This window comes from Equus quagga, chromosome 7, assembly GCF_021613505.1.
Source record: "Equus quagga isolate Etosha38 chromosome 7, UCLA_HA_Equagga_1.0, whole genome shotgun sequence".
NCBI lineage: Eukaryota > Metazoa > Chordata > Mammalia > Perissodactyla > Equidae > Equus > Equus quagga.
In genome coordinates, this window is record NC_060273.1 from 46,887,288 (window position 1) to 46,907,236 (window position 19,949).

The window sequence follows — 19,949 nt, forward strand, 5'->3', positions numbered from 1 at the left end:
GATGAATGACGGTGGCATTTACTGAGGCGGTGAAGGAGCAGCCAGTGGGACAAGAGGAGGCACGAAGCCAGGGGAAGAGGGAGTGCACTTGGACCGGTAAGAGGACAACTGAGAAGCCACCATTGACTTGATAACCTGAAGGTCATCGAAGAGCTTGAGAAGAGGGAATTAATTCAGAGGACTGGTGGGGACAAGAGCCTGACTGGAGTGGGTTCAAGAAAGAACAAGAGGAAAGCGAGTGGAGACAGGCTGATAGACACTCCTCCCAGGACTTTCACTCTCCAGGGGATTGGAATAAAAGAGGACTAGCTGGAGGCGGAGGTGGAGTCAAGAGAGGATGCCTTTAAAGACGAGAACTCTTACAGCGGTTTGTGTAGCGAGGGGAATGATGCCGGAGAGGGGGAAGCGAGATGACGGCGGAGCAGGGAGAACAGCCGCGGCCACGCCCTAGAAGGAGCTGAGGGGTGGACGCCAATTCACTCACCCACACACTCCCGTCCCTGTTCAACTTCTCCCCGCCGCCTGAGCTAGCCGCTGGGGCTGAGCATTGGGGGCCAAGCGGGGACTCTGACACCCCCTCCTAGAGTTCCCCTGTTACGCCTCCGCTAGAGGCGCTGCTCGCTCCGGAGTCGGGTACCAAGACACAGCCCATCTCGGCAGTGTGAGGTCGACCCTGAGCTGGGGTCGCAGGGCAGCGGGATGCTGACTGCCTGGGGTCAGGGAGTGGGATGGAGGCCAGGGCCCACAGTGCAGACCGAGCCAAGGGCCCCCTCCACCTCTGTCCGCTCCTGCCATTATTTTCTGCCTTCAGTAGAGTGTTCTGCAAACCTGTCCCCACCTCAACTAACCCCACCTCGATGTGTCCCCTCCCACCAAGTTCCTCAGATTTAGAAATTCTGGAGCCGCCGATGGCTGCACCTCACGCCAAACAATGCCAATCCTCGCGGCGGCCCCGCAAGGCGAGTATTACTGTCCCATTTTTCCGGGGACGAAACTAAGGTTCAGAGACGACTAATGCCCAGACCTGTTTGATTTCGAAGGCTGCCTTCGTTTCACTCGGCCAGCGGGAGGCGCAAGGCGCCGGGCCCGCGGCTGGCTGGGCTCCTAGACACAGCGGCCGGCAGCCCAGGCCCCGCCCAGGCCCTGGCCCACCAAGGGGACCCGGGCGGGCTGTGCCTTCCAGCTCAAAGCGAGACGGGACTTCGTGATTGGGCGGGGAGGGAGGATGGGGTGGGGATCGGGGGGCGTGGCCTGACGGGGCGTGGCCTTGGGCCCCGCCCCCTCCCGCGGGCTCAAAGCGGACAGCGGCCGTGGGGGCGGGGTCAGAACACTAGCAGCCGATCCCAACGCGGCTCCTGGGAGGTCGCCGCCGAGCAGCGCCCCGGCGGGGCCGAGCAGGTACGGGCGACAGCGCGGGGCGTCTCGGGCTAGGCCAGGGGAGGGGCAGAGGCCTGCTGGGGACCACAGAGGGCGTTAGGGGTTGTGGCCAGCGCTGCGCTTCCTCCCTCGGGCCCGGGCCGCCGCCCCCGCCTTCCTGCGGCGAAGCAGGCTGCGGTGGGACCGATTGGCGCCTGCGCCGCTTCCTGAGCCCGGGACTCGGCCAATGCATAGGGCTCCGGCGGGGAACCAGAGGGAAACTGAGTCACGTCGGAACGGCAGCAGGCCTTTGTGGGAGGCACCACCCCCATAGGCTCCAGGATCAATCCCCTTCCTGGCCACGCTTTGGGGTCCCATCCCCGACCGGTCTCCGCAGAGTCTGAGCCCCCAGCGCTCAGGGGTCCCGCCCTTGTTCCCAGCAGCCTCGCCCGGTCCTGAAATGGCTAGGACCCGCTCCGGCCGCCTCCCTCCCCACCCCTCCCCCCTCGCGCCCCGAGCCCCCGTGTTCTGCCTCCGCTGGCTCTCTGCACAGTGTCAGCTTACACGCCTTATATAGTCCGAGCAGGCTCCAGCCGCGGCCTGCCTGCCGGGACCTGGGGGCGGGGGAGAGGAACGCCGGCCCCTGACTCACCCCGCCGCCGTTCCGAGGCTCAAGGCTGGCTTCGGGGGGAGACCGTGCCAAATTAGCCCTGCGGCCCACCCTGGATGCAAAGAACCTCAAGACTGAGTTCAGGCTCCCCTTACCGTTCCATTCCCTCCGGCAGGAGGGTTGCCCCTGTCTTTCCAAAGTGAGGTCTGCCAGCCAGCAGCCCAGCCAAACCTGACAAGGTGCGCGCCTGGCCATGCCCCAGGTGTGCTCAGCGTCTCCCCGTGCCTGCCTGGCACTAGTCCAAGGCGGGTGTCCAGAGCTGGGCCTGCCTGCACACTCACTATGCCAGCTACTCACCTTCTGTCTCCTCTCAGGAGTGGACACCATGGATTCCTTCAAGGTGGTGCTGGATGGGCCAGCACCTTGGGGCTTCCGGCTGCAGGGGGGCAAGGACTTCAACGTGCCCCTCTCCATCTCCCGGGTGAGCCTAGGTTGGGGGAGGGGCTCCCCCAGGAGTCTTTGGGTGCTCAGGTTTCCAGTGGGTGATGGGAGGAGTCTGAGCAGGAGTGAGCCAGGGCCAGTAGTCCAGGAGGTGACCAGGTCCAAGATGTGCTGGGCATCTGCCACAAGGACTCCCAACTAGGTGGATACTGGGGAAGGAATCCTAATATTTCCCAAGCACTGCACTGTACCTGATGCCATTCCACGAAACTCCCAGGGCCACCCCTGAGGCTCCAGCCGTATGTCCATTCTGCAGGAGGGGAGCCTGAGATCTCCAGGAAATGTCTAGGCCCTTGAGGGAGCAATGCTTGGAACTAGCCTGCTGGCAGGACACTCTGATTGCAGAATCTCACTTCATCCTCATTGCCACCCAGGGAATAGCAGCTGTCATCCTGTTTTTCCAGATGAGGGAACTCAGGGCTCAGAGAGGTGGAGGGCTTCCTCCAGTAACTCCATGGCAAAGCAGGGATTGGAATTCAGGCACGGGAGTGGCCTGCAGTTTTTGTAGTTACAAGAGTCATGAGGGTCTCTTTCCAGCCTCTGTGAGGACCTCCATCCCCCACTGGTCCCATTCAGAATACAGTGGCCTTTGACCCCAAACAGAGGTGTGGGGCAGGTCTCTAGGGCTCTGACTCCTAAGAGCCTGCCCTGGCGGGGGTGGAGCTAGGGGCTGGCTCCTCCCTGTGGCAGGGGGATTGCCTTATAAGCCCAAGAATGCAGCCCCATGCTGGGATGGCCATCTGGTGGCTGGAGTCTGCAGAGCCGAGAAAGGCTGTCCTGGGCCTGGACCCCTGAACCCCACTTGTGGGCCCCTCAGCTGATGACCACCAGGCCATGGCAGTAGCTGTAGGGTCAGTTGTGGGACATAGACAACAAACTACCTGCCCAGAGAGGGTGAGGGCTGGTGTCTCTGACTGTGGCCTAGGGGTCAGTATGGGGCGGGGACTTCCTGTCCCCACATCCGCCTGTGCAGAGAGGCCCACCCGGGTGCCTGGTGGGCAGGCGGCTGTTGGCAGGAAGCCCAGGGCAGGCACAGCCTGGAGGGGGTCAGAAGGTTGTCCAGGCTCTGCCCAGCCTGAGAGGGGCCCCAAGGCGGAGTCTGTCTGTGGGAGTTAGGTTTGGTAACCAGGGCAGGCAGGCGGTCACTCTTCTTCCCAGGGACCTTTCCATGGGGTTCCCCTGGAAATTGTCCTGCCGGCAGGGTAGCTAAGAACAGTGGTGCCCCTGCAACGCACACACCCAACCCTGTACAGTGCTGACACCGTGCCAGCCCAGAAAACCTGTCCTCTATCCCCCTCCCTGGAAAGTGCTGGCCAGTGTGACTGGGGAGCTGCAGGCCTTGGCTGGCCTCTGAGACTGTTTCTTCCTTGGTGAGGATGGGCAATGTAGTAGCCTGGGCGATGGACTTTCACATGTGGCCTGTTGGGGGAACCCTGGGCCTGGGCTCCCTTCTCAGCAGCCCTAGCATGTGGGTGGGGCGGTGAGCTGAGCCCAGCCCTGGAGTTGGACCTAGGCCCTGGGGGGTGGGCTGGTGGGGTGGTCTTTTCTGCGCTGAGCCGGCCCCTTCTCTCTCCCCTGACCCCAGCTTAGAGGGAGGAGGGAGGGGCTGGGACTGGCTGTGGGCCCAGGCCTGGGAGATGAGGTAACGTCTGGGACTTGGGGGTTGGGCTGCTCCGTGGAGCCCTCAGGCTGACTCACCCCCACCCCATGCAGTGTCCAGCCCCTTGGCTCTTCCCCTCCTTGGTACTTAGGGCCTCCCTGCTTCTCTCTCCAGCCACCCCTCTACCCCCCACCTCGTCAGTTCTCTCCTGCTTCTTTCTCCACCTCTCTGACCACTCTCCCATCCCTCATGTGCTTCCTGTCCTCCTCACTCAGGAAAGGAAGTAGTCCCCAACTCCCCACCCCGTTTTCAGGGAGCCAGCTGCTCCTGGCCCCCACCAAGACCCTCACATCAAGCTCAGCACACACCTCCCAGGGGCCTGTATGGGAGGGAGTGGCTGGACCAGGTTTCCCTTCTACTGACTCACCTTGAGTAAGTCATTTCCCCTCAGGGGCGTCACTTCCCCATACGTGTTACAAGCTGGTCGTTGGATTGAACTGGAGATAAGATAGGGGATTCAGGCCCCAAACTCAGCCAGGGGCTCAGGGGGTCTTTCCAGGTGGGCTGATCTCTGAGTTGGGCCCCAACACTCAGCAGAGGTGGCCTAGTGTAGCGGAACCTTAGGGTCAGGGTCAAACCTGGCCCTGCCTCTTGCTAGGTAGGCATCTTGAGGCAAGCTCCTTAACCTCTCTGTTTCCCCAGGTATAAAATGGGTATAATCTCAGCCCCTACTCCACAGGGTTGTTGGAAGATTCAGTGTCGGTGTGTGGCAGTGCTAGGTGCTCAATAACTGTAAGCTGCTATTCTTACTATCTAGCAGGTGGAAAAGGAGCCACCAGCTGTCTGATCCCTCCAACCTCCCAAGCATGAAATAGAGCTGTCAAACCCAGCTCTCCTTTCTTGCCCCAGTGCTGTCAGTCTCTGCGTCTGGGCCCTCTGCCCTCTCTCTGGAACCGCTTGCTTCCCCGCTCCCTGCCTCAGCTCCATCTGTGCATTGGCCCACTGAGGAGCCTTCCAGGGGTCACAGGCAGCCTATATCCTCCAGCCCCCCTCCACCCTATGAGGTGCAAATCTGCCTTCCAGCAGTTCCCCACAGAAGCCTGCTCAATGCCAGGCCCCTTGCTGGATGGCCGAGCAGCCCTGTGGGCTGAGACCCATGAAGAGTGGCACTGCCCCTGCCTACGTTGCTGCCACTGGGCTAGAGGGCTGGGAGGGTCCAGTGGGGTTTGTCAGGGTCACCTCTACTGGAGGCCTGGGAGATACTCCACCGCAGGCCTTCAAACTGCTATTGGCCAGTCCTAACGTCAAGGCCAAGTCCTGGTCCCTTCACCCGCTAGACAGCACAACCTACTCTCCTTTCACCAAGGCCCACTGCCTCCCAGAAATCATCCTTGATGGTCTCAGGTCATGCTGGAGTACCCACTCCTTCCAGCCTACTGTTGCCCCTCATGGACCATAGGAACCAGGGATTCCCAACTCAGAGCCGGAAGGATTGGAGGAGAGAGTAATAAGGCAATTGGAGGCTTGGAGGTGACACTCATTTATAGCCACTGAAGCCCCAGCTGACACCTTGGTTCTCCTTCAGGCACTGTTCACTGGGATCCTGGAGATGATGGGGCCTATTCCTGGCTCTTAAAGGGTCCTGGCAGATCGTTGCAGATGCCCCCAGGGCAGGGTGCTGGGAGTGTAAGAGGTCCCTGAGAGCACCCAGTAGTGTCTGGGAGGAACTTAGCGGGTGCACAAGCCAGAGGGCATGTCTGAGGGGTGGCATAGCCTGGCAGGAGGCCAGCAGGAGTCTGAAAAGGCTGTGGTTGGAGTTGAAAAGCTTGGGGTTTAGCTTGAGGGTGGCTGCTTGTTGATGTCATAGCAGTTTCTGGATTGTGGGGAGCGTCGTGGAGGTGAATAAATAAATAAGCAGGGCAACTGTGAAGCTCAGGTGAGCCCCACCCTTCCCAGATTGTTTTAGTATCCAGCAGCTGCCTAGAAACATGTTGAATGAAGCAGTCCCTGGGTTCTGGAAGTGGGGCAGCTTACAGGGTTGACTACTGTTGGCCTCAGTTTGGCTTGCAGAGTCTTGGGCCTCCCTGACCCTCCATCTCTCCACAGCTCACTCCTGGAGGCAAAGCTGCGCAGGCTGGCGTGGCGGTGGGTGACTGGGTGCTGAGCATCGACGGTGAGAATGCCGGGGGCCTCACGCACATTGAAGCCCAGAACAAGATCCGTGCCTGCGGGGAGCGCCTCAGCCTGGGTCTCAGCAGGTATGCGGGCGCTGGCCTGCCCAGTGGGTGGGGGCCCTCGGGCCTGGCTCGCCATCACCACTTCCCCTTCTCCTCCAGGGCCCAGCCGGCTCAGAGCAAACCGCAGAAGGTAGACCTCGGGCCTGGGACATCTGGGCGGTGGGCGGGGTGGGATTGGACGCCCGGGCTAACCTGCCCTCCCCAGTGCAGGCTCAGTACCCCTGTCCTTCGCCGCGAGTAGAGGGCGGAGGCCGGAGCTGGGGAGAGTCTGGGGAACTGGGAGTTGGGCCGGGGGCTGCCGCACGGTCCGGGTACCACGCATGTCTGCCTGTCTGTCTGCACGCTACCTCCCGCCGGCCTGTACTGCAAGCAGTGCTCATCTGCCCTCCGGCCTGCGTGGGCTGAGATCATCGCTCCCAGATGGGCCCCTTGAAACTCAAGTTGCCTCCTCCCCTGTAGCCCCTGGCCAGATGTGTGGGGGCGGGGCTGGAGCGCCACTGTCCTCTCGGCGCCAGGGGGGCGCCCCACTCCCGCCCAGGCCCCTGCCCTCCCTGCCCGGCTCTGTGGCTCTGTCTCTGCCCAGGCCCTGGCCCCCGCCGCGGACCCCCCGCGGTACACCTTTGCACCCAGCGCCTCCCTCAACAAGACGGCCCGGCCCTTTGGGGCGCCCCTGCTGGCTGACGGCGCCCCGCAACAGAATGGGTACGTCGGTCCTGCCCGCCCACCGCCCACACCATGTGTCTGCGGCCTCACGCCCGCTGCTGCTCCGTCTGCGCTGCACCCCAGCCCGGCCGGAACCGTGTGGCAGCAACCCCTGGCGGCTGGGGCGGGGGCTGCAGGCACAGGGCCCCTCCAAGGGTGTGGCTCCTGGCCAGGCCCTCCAGGCCCCGCCCTCCCTGGGGCTCTGAACGAGGCAGCACCCCCCGCCGGCGGCCCCGGGGTTGGGGTGTGGGGTCGGGCCGACTGAGCCGCAGACACTCAGTGCAGGCTTGCCCCTGGCTACTTTGACCCCTTGCCGTCTTTCTTCTTCCCTTGTCTGTCCCTTTATCTGTCCATCTGTCTATTTCCTTCACAGGTGCAGACCCCTGACAAGTCAGTGAGACCCCTCTGCCTGTCCCTCTCTTCCTTCCTTTTGGCACTCTGGGCGGTGGCCCCTCCCCACCCTGGCTGCCTTCCTCTCACCCTGACTGCCCTCTTCCCCTCTCACTTACCTGCCCCCTGCCCCACACAGGGCCCTGGCCTTGCCCTTCCCACTCTCCCATCACCATAGCCCACGTGTACCAAATCCAGGGAGGGGCTGCCCCCACTGCCCACCCTCAGCATGAGGTTCTGAGCCACACCCTCCCCACAGACAGCCGCTCCGACCGCTGGTCCCAGATGCCAGCAAGCAGCGGCTGATGGAGGACACAGAGGACTGGCGGCCGCGTCCCGGGACAGGCCAGTCCCGTTCCTTCCGCATCCTCGCCCACCTCACGGGCACCGAGTTCAGTAAGTGTCAGCCCAGGGCAGGGCGGACTCTCCTCCTGGTCCCCAGCCTGGGTCTGGGCTCAGCCAGAGCCCACTCCGCTGCCCTGTGACCCTCTGCCAGGGTTCAGGGCTCGGGTGACCCTCTGTCTTCTCTTCATCAATGCCTGCCTCTCCCCTCTCAGTGCAAGACCCGGATGAGGAGCACCTGAAGAAATCAAGGTAAAAGGACGGGCGCCAGTCTGTTTGTGACCCCTGCCTCTCCCAGGCCAGCCCCCACCCTGTGTCTGCTCCTGGGGATCCCCAGCCAGGGAAGACCATTCTCCTTCCTTCTTTTCTTCCTTCCTTCCTCCTGTTCTTCCTCCCTTCCGTCTCTCCTTCCTTCCACTCCCTCTTTCTCTCTCTGCCCCTCAGGGAAAAGTATGTCCTGGAGCTGCAGAGCCCACGCTACACCCGCCTCCGGGACTGGCACCACCAGCGCTCTGCCCACGTGCTCAACGTGCAGTCGTAGCCCAGCCCTCACCGGCCGGCTGCCCTCTCTGCCTCTCTCTTTCTGTTCCTCCTGCCCAGGGCACCCCCCTTGATGCCTCCAGCTTCTGCCTCCTTCACCCACCCCTTTCCTGCCCCTGGACTAAGCCTCCTGCTGGCCTGGCCCTGGCCGCCCACCTGGCACAGGGCCCGGCTCCGTCTGCCACTGCCTTCCCTCTTTGCCCTGTGGTACTGCTGTCTGCCGGGTCTGTGCTGGCTTGGGCATGGAAATAAACATTCTCAGCCTTGCTTTCTCTGCCTCTGTTTTCTATCTTTGTGGGCTTGGTGTGCGTTTTGGGTGTGGGGGTGTTAGGTGGTTCAGACCCAGTTTGGGCCCTGCTAGTCTGGGTCTTAGTGGGAGGGAGTACCCAGCAAAGGGGGCCCTACCATCAGAGCCAGATTTCTGGGATGAGGGGAGCCCCAAGAGCTGCCCGAGAAGCGAGAGCCCTGCTCTACTTCCCAGCCCTGTACAACAGACTAGCTGGCTGGAACCTGGCTAGGAGAAGCTGCCCTACCCATTCCTACCCCAGTGGACCTGGAATCCAGCCCCGTAGCTCTCATACACCCAGGCATCTCCCATGGGGCCAGCAGGACCAAGATTGGGGGGTGGGGCCATGCCAGGAACCTCAGCTGTGCAGGGCCTTGAATGCCAGATCTTGCAGCCAGGTGCCCAGGACAGAAGCCCCAACCCCAGCCTCAGCTACACCCCAGGAACCCTGGCCTGGTGAGAGAGAGTGGGCTTGGGCCTGGGGAAGGGTGGGTAGCCTCCAGGGGTGTGGGGGTGGCGGGCCCCTCCAGGTTGCCTTGGGCTCTAACCCCTGTCCTTTGGGGTTCCTGAGCATCCCCCTGGAGCCACTTTCCTTGGCCCTGGCAGGCCCTACCACCCCCAGCCCCACCAGCCGCCCACCCTGGGCTGTGGACCCTGCATTTGCCGAGCGCTATGCCCCGGACAAGACGAGCACGGTGCTGACCCGGCACAGCCAGCCAGCCACCCCCACGCCTCTGCAGAACCGCACCTCCATCGTGCAGGCAGCTGCTGGAGGGGGCACAGGAGGGGGCAGTGGCAACAATGGCAAGACTCCTGTGTGCCACCAGTGCCACAAGGTCATCCGGTGGGTGGCCCTGTTCCATTCCTACCCTGGCCTTTCCTGTCCTGGAGCCCAACCCTGGCATCTTTCCGACCTCTGCTCCCCTGTCTGTCTCCCCACTCATCTCAGCTGCCACAACAGGAAGATAAACATTCAGTTCCCAGTTGGAGTTGGGGTAGAGACCTGGCCTGGGTCCTCAGACTCTGAATCCTGCATTACGTACCGCCCCCTGCCCAACATCAGCTGCTATCAGCATTTGTCCTGGTCAGATGGAGGAAGTGCCAGTGGCATGTCCATGCTGCACCTCTGGACTCACTGCCCCCTGGGCAGGGAAGGGACTGCCCCCAGCCCCACCGCCTCTCTCCCTCCTGCTTGCTGTCTCTCTCTCTGCTGAGCCTCTGCTCTCAGAGCAGACAGTAGCCAGAGGCCCCTCCCTCTCTACACTGCTCTCTGGGGCCCAGCAGGGTCACACCGCTCCAGAGTCAGCGTGCCAGATTCAGAGTCTTCCTAGCTCTCAGCCCCAGCCCTGCCCTGCCCTCGACTCCTGTCAGCTCTTAGGCTCTGCAAAGCAGCCCTCCTTCAGAAACCCCTGTTTATCTGGGACCTGTGGCCCCCGCCCTAGGCCAGAAGCACAAGATGGGCACCAGGGGCAGCTCAGGTGCCCACTGGTCTCCAGGACTCCTGGGCACCCTGGCCTCCTGCCCCTCAGGGCACCGGTTCCTCTGGTTTGGCTCATTGGACCCAAGTCAGCAGGGCAGCCGCCCCCCCCCCCCCCGCCCCGTGTAGCTGTTCTCCCTGTTCCAGCACCGCCCCCTCCCTCTTCTCCTGTCATCAAAGCAGTGCCGCAGCGTCACTCTTGCTGTGTGACCTTGGGCAAGTCACCTCCCAAGCCTGTTTTCTCCCGTATCTGGAAAGTGGGGAGAATGAACTTCCCTTTTGAGGCTTCAGAATAGGTGTTCAGTAAAGCCACCTGGGCTCTGGCCAGGAGCCCCCACCTCAGTTGCAGACACACCCTCTCACTGCCCTCGCCTCCCGCTCAGGGGCCGCTACCTGGTGGCGCTGGGCCACACATACCACCCCGAGGAGTTTGTGTGCAGCCAGTGTGGGAAGGTCCTGGAAGAGGGCGGCTTCTTTGAGGAAAAGGGTGCCATCTTCTGCCCGCCCTGCTACGACGTGCGCTATGCGCCCAGCTGTGCCAAGTGCAAGAAGAAGATCACAGGCGTGAGTGGGCCGGGGGTGGGGGGCGACCCTGTCAGCAGTGGGGAGTGCTGTTGAGCAACTCCCAGGCCTGGGGGCTCCCCTGCATGACCCCTTTGGGTCCTTAGCGGCCTCATAAATGGGCTGCTGTGTTGACCTTGCTTTATGTTAGCCCGGATCCTCTTAACAAATGACCGAAATCCTGCTCAAAAGGGCTCAAGCCAAAGAGAAATATATTGGCTCAAATAACTGGCAAGCCCAAGGGGCACTAACTTCAGGCCCAGCTGAATGCTGGTTCCAGGGTGGTCGGGACTCCTTTTCTGCCACTTTGCCTGAGTTTTCATCTGTATTGGCTTCATTCCCAGCATGCTTTTCCCTAGAAGGTGGCAATGATGGTGCCATAGCAGCTCCAGGGTTCATCTCCCCCACTTAGCTCTACAAAGTGAACGAGAGCACCTCTGGGCCAGTCCATGCATCATCGAGAGTCCCTGTGCTGATGCTCATTGGCCTGGCTTGTGTCACATGCCAATCTCTGAACCAAGCCCTTTGACTCGTATTGGCCAGGCCTGGGTGACACCCATCCCTGGAGCAAGGGTCGGGTTGCCCCCCGCATGAACCACAGACTGAGAGTGAGGGAGGATTGGTTCCCTGAAATAAAACCAGGATGACCTTACCTGAAGAAGAGAAGTGCTGGTCAGGCCAAAACAAGAGATAGCTGCTATGCCAGTGGGATCGCATTCAGCTGTAATAACAGAAAATCCCATTACAGAGCTGTAAATCAGAAGGGGTTATTGACTTCACTCCTGAGAATTCCAGGGCTTGGAACAGCAGCTCAACGATGCCTTTAGGTTTTTCCTGCTTTGGGGCTCTGAAATCCTTAGCATGTGGACCTTTGTCCCCAAGCTTATCTATTGTGGTCACCAGATGGCTGCTCAAGCCCCAGCCTTTATATTCTTGTTGTAGGCAGAAAGGAGAGAGAAGGGGCCAATGGCATTCCTTTAACAAGGTTTTGACTTTGACTCTGGAAGAAAAAGTAGAAACTTGTATCTTTATCTCAGTGGTGGAATTGTTCTCCTATGAACACTTGGGCCGCAGGGCAAGCTGGCAAACCCTGTATTTTAACTTACATCCTCCATAAGAGATTAAGGCAAGAGAGAAGGGTGCTGTGACAGGCTGTTGAAAGGCCAGTCCACAGTGTTTTCTGCCCCTAACACATGAGCAAACTGAGACTCTTAACAGATAACTCAGTGTGCTCGAAGGGCACAGGACTACTGAGTGGCAAAACCAGAAATTCAGACTCAAAAACTTGTGATTCAGAATCCTCTTCTTCCTGCTGAAGCTAAACCTTCAGCATAGCCCGGCCAGGTTTCCTGCAGACCAACCTAGGTGCCAGCCAGAGCCAGGCTTGCGACTTGGGTAGGTGCGTGTCATGAGCGAACAGTGACTGGCTGTCTGCCTTCCTCCATTTGTCTCTTTTTTAGCTGTGGGTAGTGTTCCAAGCAGTGTGCCCCATGCTGGGGACACTTCGTGAAGAAACAGACGTGGGTCCTGCCCCCAGGAGCTCACCCTGGGGAGGGGGTCGCAGAGGGTGTCAGGGGCTAAGGGCAGAGCAAGAGAAAAGGGGGGTGGGACAGGCAGGGTGACAAGCTGAGGGGGTTCCCGTTGCACACGTATGGAAACACGCCCAGAGAGGGGCAGAAACTGCCCAAGGCTGTAGCACCTAAGAGGCTGCAGCACCTAAGGGCCAGCGCGAGCGGCTCCAGGCACTGTTGCCTCCCAGCTTGGGCTCTTCCTGCCACTTCTGCTTCTCCTTATTTCTGGATCCACAGTTGGAGCTACCAGATGTGGCCAGAGAGCTCTGGTCATGTTCATATTAGTGAGGATTAACTTGACCTCGAATGATAGAAAACTCAAAATAATGGCGGCATATTTCTCATCCAGGAAAGTCCAGAGGGGGGCATCCAGGACTGGTAGGCAGATCCAGGCTCCTGTATCTTCTTGCTCAGCCATTCTCACTATGGGCCCCCTTTCATTCATCATCCAAGATAGCTCTTGACTCAGCCGAAATTTCCACATTGCAGCCAGCAGGAGTCAGAAGGGGAAGGATGGATGGAGGGCCTGTGGCACCCATCTTTAGAAGATGCTGCCTCCCGACCCTTCTGCTTCCATTCATTGGCCAGAACTCAGTCACATGACCACACTGAACTGCAAGGGAGGCTGGTGAATATAGTCTATTTGGGGCAGCCATGTACCCAGCAAAAAATGGGGATTCTATCAGTAGACAGGAAGAGGAGAATGGATATTAACACAGTCTTTGTTGTTATAATGACAGTTCTCCTTGTGGGGTACTTGCTGTGTGTAGACATCCAGCTTCACAATCGTACTACGAAGTCAGTTTGATTATTTCTATCTTACAGATGAGGGAATTTTGCCCAAGATCATAGTCATTTCCCTACCAGCCTAGGCAACACCCCATTGGACTGTTCTGGCAGAATGGGCTGGATCCCAGAACCCTTCTTGAGCTGGGCATCTGGATTTGCTTCCCATAGATCAAGGCCTGTTGTTCGCTGACTGCTCTGCCTTCATCCCACTGCACTCTGGGCCAGCCCCGCCCCAGTCCCGGGTGGGCAGGGCTGTCACTCAGGCCGCAGTTGGAGAGCTGAGGCTCCCAGGGCCTGGCTGGCTCCTGGGTGCTGGAGTGAGCCTTGGGTGGCAAACCTTGCTCCTGCCCCGACCCAGGCCAGTGGCTCCACAGAGCAGCCCAGGGGCCCTCAGCTCCCCATCTTGTAGGGACTCCAGGGCCTGACAGAACCTAGGGAGCCCCCACCTCCCCCTCCAAGGGGCAGGAAGTTGACCTCCCCAACCTGCCATGGGCTTCATGCCCTGCCTCTTCCCAGCGCTCGGGACTGTGCCTGTCTTCGAAGCTCAGCATGGAGCAGGGAGAGAGAGACAGAGCACACGATCAGATTGTTTCAGTCAAGTTGGAGGGAAGATCTGAGAGCTAGGGGGACACATTAGAGTGGACCTGCCCTGGTCTGGGGACTATCTGGGACCCTATGCTGTGAAGGCTCACCACTCACCAGCAGCACCCTCACTCCAGTGCTCCATTTTGCCAATGTGCTGTTTCCCTCACTGCAGGGCCTTTGCACAGGCTATCCTGTCTGCCAGGAACACTCTTTAGCACCCTCTTTACCTTGTTCCTTCTCATCTGGGACCCAAATATCACTTCTTCAGGAACACCCTCCCTGATACCCATTCTCCCCACCAGACCAGACCGCCCCCCGCACACAATTTGCCCACTACCCCCTAGTCCTTTTGTCCCATCCCTTCCCCAGATGTGAACTCCATGGGCTGGGACCAGGGCTGTTTTGCTCACGCTTTATACTGAGCCCCACATATAGGAAGTGGTCAGTAAATGCTGGAAGGAGTGGATGAAGTGGTCTCTAAGCTGAACTTAAAACATGAGTAGGAATTCACTTGGAGAAGGATCTGGGGAGGGTGCTGCAAGCAGAGGGAATAGCTTATGTCCCAAGGCGACACCCAGGATGGGTGTGAGATGAGACAGAAGAGGTGGACAGCGGGGAGCTGGGAGCTGATGAGGTCAAATGTGCCTCAGCCAGCGTCCTCTGGGGCAGTGGGGAGACAGCTAGAGAAGGGGAACCGAGGCTGCTGGGACCTGGTCAGGGCAGTGGGGATGGAGAGGCAGACAGATTTAGGAAACTTTAGGGGATAAAATAGTGACAGCTGACAGGTTCTTCTGAATACCAGCAGAAACCTGACTGCCTGCCCACACACTGCCTGGGCCCCACTCTGGGCTCCTCAAGCTTCTGCGCCCATTCCCCTGTCCTGCCAGCTCACGGCCACATTGCTTCCCCTGGATCCTTTGCTCCTTGAAAAGAGGCAACACCGGGCAGTGGGAAGAGCCAGCTTTGGAGGCAGCCAGGCTTGGGCACGAAATCCATTTCTGCCATCTATTGGCTGTGTGATCTGGGGCAAGTTGCTCTCTCCGGGCCTCACTAAAGTCGGGGTGTCAGTAACTTCCTTGTCAGGGTGGTTGTGAGGTGTACGTCAGATGTGACATCGATGTTGTAGAAGGCACAGGTGGGCGTCTGAGAGCTACATGCTGCTCACACATGTCTTGCTTGGTCCACAGTTTCGTTTTTAAATTAGCTAATATTTAAAAATCAGGAGATTTCACTTTACCACGGAGATTTCCACCTGAGTGTTCCAGGCATTCCTAAATGAACTGGTCAGCACCACCCCTACAGGCAGAACAGGTGCTTCGCCGTGACACGGTACCCACCCTGCCGTATGGTGTAGCCACCTGGCCCTGGCAGGCACTGGGTCTGGGACCCCTGGCTTCAAATGCGGGGCCATCCTCACAGCAACCCTGGAAGGCTGGGGTTAGGTTCCTGTTTCACAGGAGAAGGAACCAAGTGTCAGGAGAAGGTAAAGCTGTTGGCAACCTCACCCAGCTAAGAAACAAGGTCTGGCTGAACCCCCAGATCTGACCCCCTTGAGGCCCTATACTTCCTGCTCCAGATCTAAATGCTGCTGGCCCTGCTTGGCCTGAGGGTTCTGGCGATTGACAGCCCAACACCAGGGAGAGCTGAGCTCTGCCCAGAGTAATTCAAAAACCACTCATTGATAGGCACACATGGGGCCAGGCCCTGTTGGGACTTAGCAGTTAATAGAACAGTTGATGGTTCCTGCTCTCCTGGAGCTTACCTTTGAGCAGGAAGAAGGGGGAAGAGGCAGATGATAAGCAGTGGACACAATAGGTAAATTACCTGGTAGCATGTTAGTAAGAGAAGAGTTATGGAGAAAAGGAAAACACGGAGATAAAGGTATTGGGAGCATGGTGTCGGGAAGGCAGGTTGGAGTATGAACTGGTGTCATCACAGTGGACCTCATGGAAAAGGTGACATTTGAGCAGAAACCTGAAGGTGGTGAGGGCTGAGCCTTGCAGAAATGGGCAGAGCAGTCCAGGCAGAGGGGGTGGCTGATGTGGCGCTCCAAGACTGCTGTGCCTGGCGCATCAGCCGTGGGTGAGAGGCCATCTGGGGAGAGCAAAGGGACAAAGGCCAGACCGCTGCCCCTGGGCCCTTCATAGGGCTGTGGCTTTTGCTCAGAGAAATGTGGAGCAAGCAGGAATTCGAGCAGAGGGGGATGTGGACTGGCTCAGGTTGACATCTGTCTGTAGGGCCAGAAGGAGGAGCTTGGAGGCCAGTTTTGTGCAGTCACCCGGGCCAGAGCTGCCCGAGGGTCACATCCTGCATCATGGAGGCTGAGAAAAGTGGTTGGAATCTGGCTGCATCTTGGAAGTAGACCCAACAGGATTTCCTGGAGGATCTGATGTGGGGCCTGAGAGAAAGGGGGGAACTTGGCCTGTGTAGATGGAAGGATGGAGTTGCCATCAACTGAGGTGGAGATGGCTGTGGGAGGAGCAGGTTTGGGGGCCAGAGATTGGGAGCTTGGCTATGGATGTAGCAAGTCTGAGAGGCATGGATTTCCATGGGGAGACCGCAGGGGTGGAGATAGAGAGCGGGAGGGTGGGGGTAAAGATGTAACCTTTACTCTGGGAAGGAAGAGAGCCCAAGGCCAGCCTTCTTGTGTCCTGGGCTCTGGAGTGGAGGGGGCTGAGCCCCCTGGTGACTGTCGCCTCCTCCCAGGAGATCATGCATGCCCTGAAGATGACCTGGCACGTGCATTGCTTCACCTGCGCAGCCTGCAAGACGCCCATTCGTAACCGGGCCTTCTACATGGAGGAAGGGGCACCCTACTGCGAGCGAGGTACCTGGTGGGCCAGGCGAGGCAGCGAGGCCCAGGGAGGGGGGCGGGGTGTGGGGCAGGCAAGAACGGCACCCCCTTCCTCTTTGTGTTGGCCTCCAGACTATGAAAAGATGTTTGGCACAAAATGCCGTGGCTGTGACTTCAAGATTGACGCCGGGGACCGCTTCCTGGAGGCACTGGGCTTCAGCTGGCACGACACGTGCTTCGTGTGTGCAGTGAGTGTGCCGCCCCAGACTCGGGTCCCACCCCCAGTGCCCTGTGTTCTTCACCAGCCTCCCTCCCACCCCCGCCTCTGGGATTCATGAGAGGTTGGGAAGGGACCTCCCCTGCCACCATCTGTCACCCCATGTGACTGGACCTTGGCTGTCCCCAGATATGTCAGATCAACCTGGAAGGAAAGACTTTCTACTCCAAGAAGGACAAGCCCCTTTGCAAGAGCCATGCCTTCTCCCACGTGTGAGCCCTGCCCATCCACTGCTGCCTTGCCCAGCCCAGCCAGAGAAGTCACTGGTTCTGGAGTCATCACCCCAAGATTTCTGAGGAGGGCAGACAAAGGTTGCCCCAACCCTGACTCCTGGCCCGAGCCTGGGGTTCCCTGGGCCCTGCCCCACCCCCTTCATCTACCCCCCACTTCCTCCACCACCCTCACACACCGGTGCTGGCCACACCAGCCCCTGTTCACGCCCAGTGCCACAATAAACCTGTATCCAGCTGTCCCGCGTGTGCTTCCCGCTACGCATTAGGGAAGGTGGGACTTGAGGCACATAGCAGAGTGGAGACTGAGATGGTTTTCCCAGGGCTGACCATCCTGGTGGTCCTTGTGATGGGGACATGGAGGGCTCCTGGTCATCAGGAGGAGGTAAAGGGGATGCGATGTGCTAGGCCCAGGCACTGCAAATGAGGAGGTCACAGAAGGTGGAGTGGGAGTGGCCTGGCTTGGAGGTCAGAGGAAGTGGGTGTGCACCTGATGAGCTTGGACATGGAAAGCAGTGACGGCCAGAGTGAAGGCCCAGATGTGCCGGCTGCCATCTGTCCGCTGCAGCAGCAGAAGGGGCAGCTGGAAAGGGCAGCCCCCGGGTCCTGGGAGGCCACAAGTGCCAGGCCAAGGAGCCGGGACTACCTCCTGAGGGCAAGGTGGGGGTGGGGGGTCAGGGCACAGAAGAGTTTAAAATAGTGAAGCAACCAGTTCAGATCTGTGTTGTGGAAAGACCTCTGAGAGCCAAGAGCCACGAGCAGGGTGGACAGAAGGACGGAGAGTAGGAAGAGGGGCAGCAGCCAGGGGAAGGGAGGAGCAGGAGCTGACATGGCAGAGATGGGACCCAGTGACAGGTCCCAGGAAGCCTAGAGTGAGGGCCTGGGGGATGAGAGGTGGGGAGAGGAAGGAAGGAAACTTTGCCAGGGGTCTGGAATGGACCAGCTGTTCCTTACATCATCTCACATGATTTCCCTGCAGCCCCGTGAGGTGTCTGCAGTTAGACTCATTCATGGATGAAAGGTTAGGAGACCTGACCAAGGTCGCTGAGCCATGAGCCAGGCTAGAAGCCAGGCTGAAGCTGGGTGCACTGTCCCGGGCCTGGCTGGCACTGAGCACTGTTCACCAGTGAGTGTCCCTCTGGGAAGCTCACTTCTGCCTGGGACCTCAACGTCTGCAGCCTCTGGTGGTGGCCTCATCTTTCCCCAGGGCCCCTTGCTTCCCACTGCTGCCCTCCACCACCCTAGTGGGGACTGTCATCCCTCCTATCCCAAGCCTGGACTGGAGAGGGACCGAGGAGAGGGCCCAGACTAGGCCTGGACGACTCAGTGTGCCCATTGTCACCTGTCCTTTGGGGCTCCCTGGCATGAGGACTCTCAGCACATCTAAAGTTGTTGGCATTCTCAGCAGGTCCTGGGGCCCACTCCCTTTAAGAGAAGAGAAGGGTCTGTTGTGTTCTCTTGAGGAGCCCTGGAGCATGAGTACAGGACTTCCTGTGTTATTTTCATGATGTCTTGCCAGAGCCTAGAACAGTCCCTGGCCCACAGTGGATGCCTAATGAATGTTTGTTGTTGACTGAAGGAGGTGCCTCTGGGACATTTAGGAGACCAACTCAGAGCAGCTGAAGATTCAAGTCTGGATTCACCTTGGATTCAATTCAAGAATGAGTTTGGGACAGGTCCGGCACAGTCATCATGGATGCTTGTCACTGATGCTGAGAGAGGTGGGGAGCAGGGCACAGGCAGGCCACTCAGGAGTAAAGCAGGAGGGATGTGGTTATATTTCAACCTAGACATCCCTAGCATGGTAAACACAGTATCTTTCACTTCCACAGAGAAGTGTGCTCTCTCCCACTTCTCTTGAACCGGGAAGCCCTCTCAGTCCATCCTTGGTTTCCATGGATACAAGTGAGCAAGAGCACAGGGCTGGATGGTGAGTGCTGTTGGGAGCGATCTGGGGGCAGCCGCCCACCCTTGGCCTCAAACAAGGGCCGCCGTGTGGGAATGCCGGCTGTGGCCAGATCTACCAGTTTACTGACAGTGTCCAGAGATTCAGACTTTTATGTGAAATCTGGTTTTTGAATGTTGGCAACTAAGTTAGATTTTTTTAAATCCTATTAAGAAAAACAATAAACGTGGGCCAAATCCAGTGTGAGGACAACTGGGCCCCAAGCATAGAGAAGAGATGAGAAACCGGGAAGCAGCCCTGGGCAGAGAAAGCGGGAGGAGCCGCAAGAGGCAGAGGACGACCTCGGGAGAGCTCGGGGGACAGGGAGGCCGCCGGGGCAGGAGTGTTTCCAGAAGTTGCCAACAGTGTCAACCAGGCAGATAAGGCTGAGGAGTCCCCATGGCATTTCGCAACAAGGTGACATTTGCCAGATCAGTTTAGCAGGGAGCTGTGGCGGCTGCCAGGGTTAGAGGAATAAGAGGGCGGGTGGTGAGGATGTGGAATGAGAGAGTGTAGATAAGAGTGTAGACAGCTCCTTTAAGAGGCTTGGCTATGGTGGGCAAGAGGAAGACTGACAACTAGCAGCCAAGGTTAGCTGAGCAGCCAAGATGGATGGAGAGAGGAAGCGGGGAGGCATGTGCCAAGGGAAGAAGAACGAGAAGTTGTAGGGGGATATAAGGGTTAAGAGCAGAGAGCTGGGGACTGAATCTCAGAAAAGAGGAGCTAGCCTAGATGGAAGTAAAAACAAGCACGGGGTGTCTGCTCTGAACAGCCCCTCTCTGCCAGGAACCACACAGCAATCGCTTTTATGTGATTTAATCATCCAAACACGCTTAAGAGAGGTCATTAAAGGCACGCTTCAGATGAGGGAACTGAGGCTCAGAGAGGGAAAGTGACCTGTCCAGAGCCAACCAGCCAGAATGGCCCAGGTCTGCTGCTCTGAGGATCAAAGGCTGAGGTGCTCCCCATTGCACCCCCCAGCTGCCCCCCACCACAGAGCTGCAGGGATCACAGTGTTCCAAAGCTGGGGCGCTAGGCTGTGTGGGTGGAGGCCGTGGGGACTGGGAAACGTCCTTGTGCCAGGCAGGGGAGGCCATTAGCGCCCTTGGAGAGTGCAATCTCCCCAACCGAGGAGGCAGAGCCCCCCTCGGTTGGG

The 19,949-nt window shown here is 59.1% G+C and overlaps 1 protein-coding gene across 3 annotated transcripts; it reads left to right on the forward strand.

The window, feature by feature from the left end:
* The first annotated feature begins 1,293 nt into the window (after positions 1–1,293).
* Positions 1,294–17,087, forward strand: PDLIM7 (PDZ and LIM domain 7). 3 transcript variants are annotated; one of them, XM_046667319.1, is made up of 13 exons: positions 1,294–1,398; positions 2,341–2,447; positions 6,174–6,325; positions 6,404–6,434; positions 6,888–7,006; positions 7,656–7,792; positions 7,954–7,990; positions 8,959–9,020; positions 9,171–9,408; positions 10,425–10,605; positions 16,254–16,374; positions 16,474–16,589; positions 16,748–17,087. In XM_046667319.1, the coding sequence occupies exons 2-13, from the start codon at positions 2,352–2,354 to the stop codon at positions 16,832–16,834; spliced, it is 1,377 nt and encodes a 458-aa protein (XP_046523275.1). In that variant the 5' UTR covers positions 1,294–1,398; positions 2,341–2,351; the 3' UTR covers positions 16,835–17,087. The 3 variants fall into 3 exon arrangements, with proteins under 3 accessions (XP_046523275.1, XP_046523277.1, XP_046523276.1); XM_046667321.1 differs by lacking the exon at positions 6,888–7,006 and adding an exon at positions 7,380–7,396; XM_046667320.1 differs by lacking the exon at positions 1,294–1,398 and having other exon boundaries at positions 6,764–7,006.
* The last annotated feature ends 2,862 nt before the right edge of the window (positions 17,088–19,949 follow it).

Excerpts from the sequence above, each read along its gene's own strand:
- PDLIM7 (XM_046667319.1), top strand. The coding sequence starts at position 2,352 with ATGGATTCCTTCAAGGTGGTGCTGGATGGGCCAGCACCTTGGGGCTTC. Across the intron at positions 2,448-6,173 it reads TGCCCCTCTCCATCTCCCGG|CTCACTCCTGGAGGCAAAGC; the intron begins GTGAGCCTAGGT and ends ATCTCTCCACAG. Across the intron at positions 7,007-7,655 it reads GGCGCCCCGCAACAGAATGG|ACAGCCGCTCCGACCGCTGG; the intron begins GTACGTCGGTCC and ends CCCTCCCCACAG.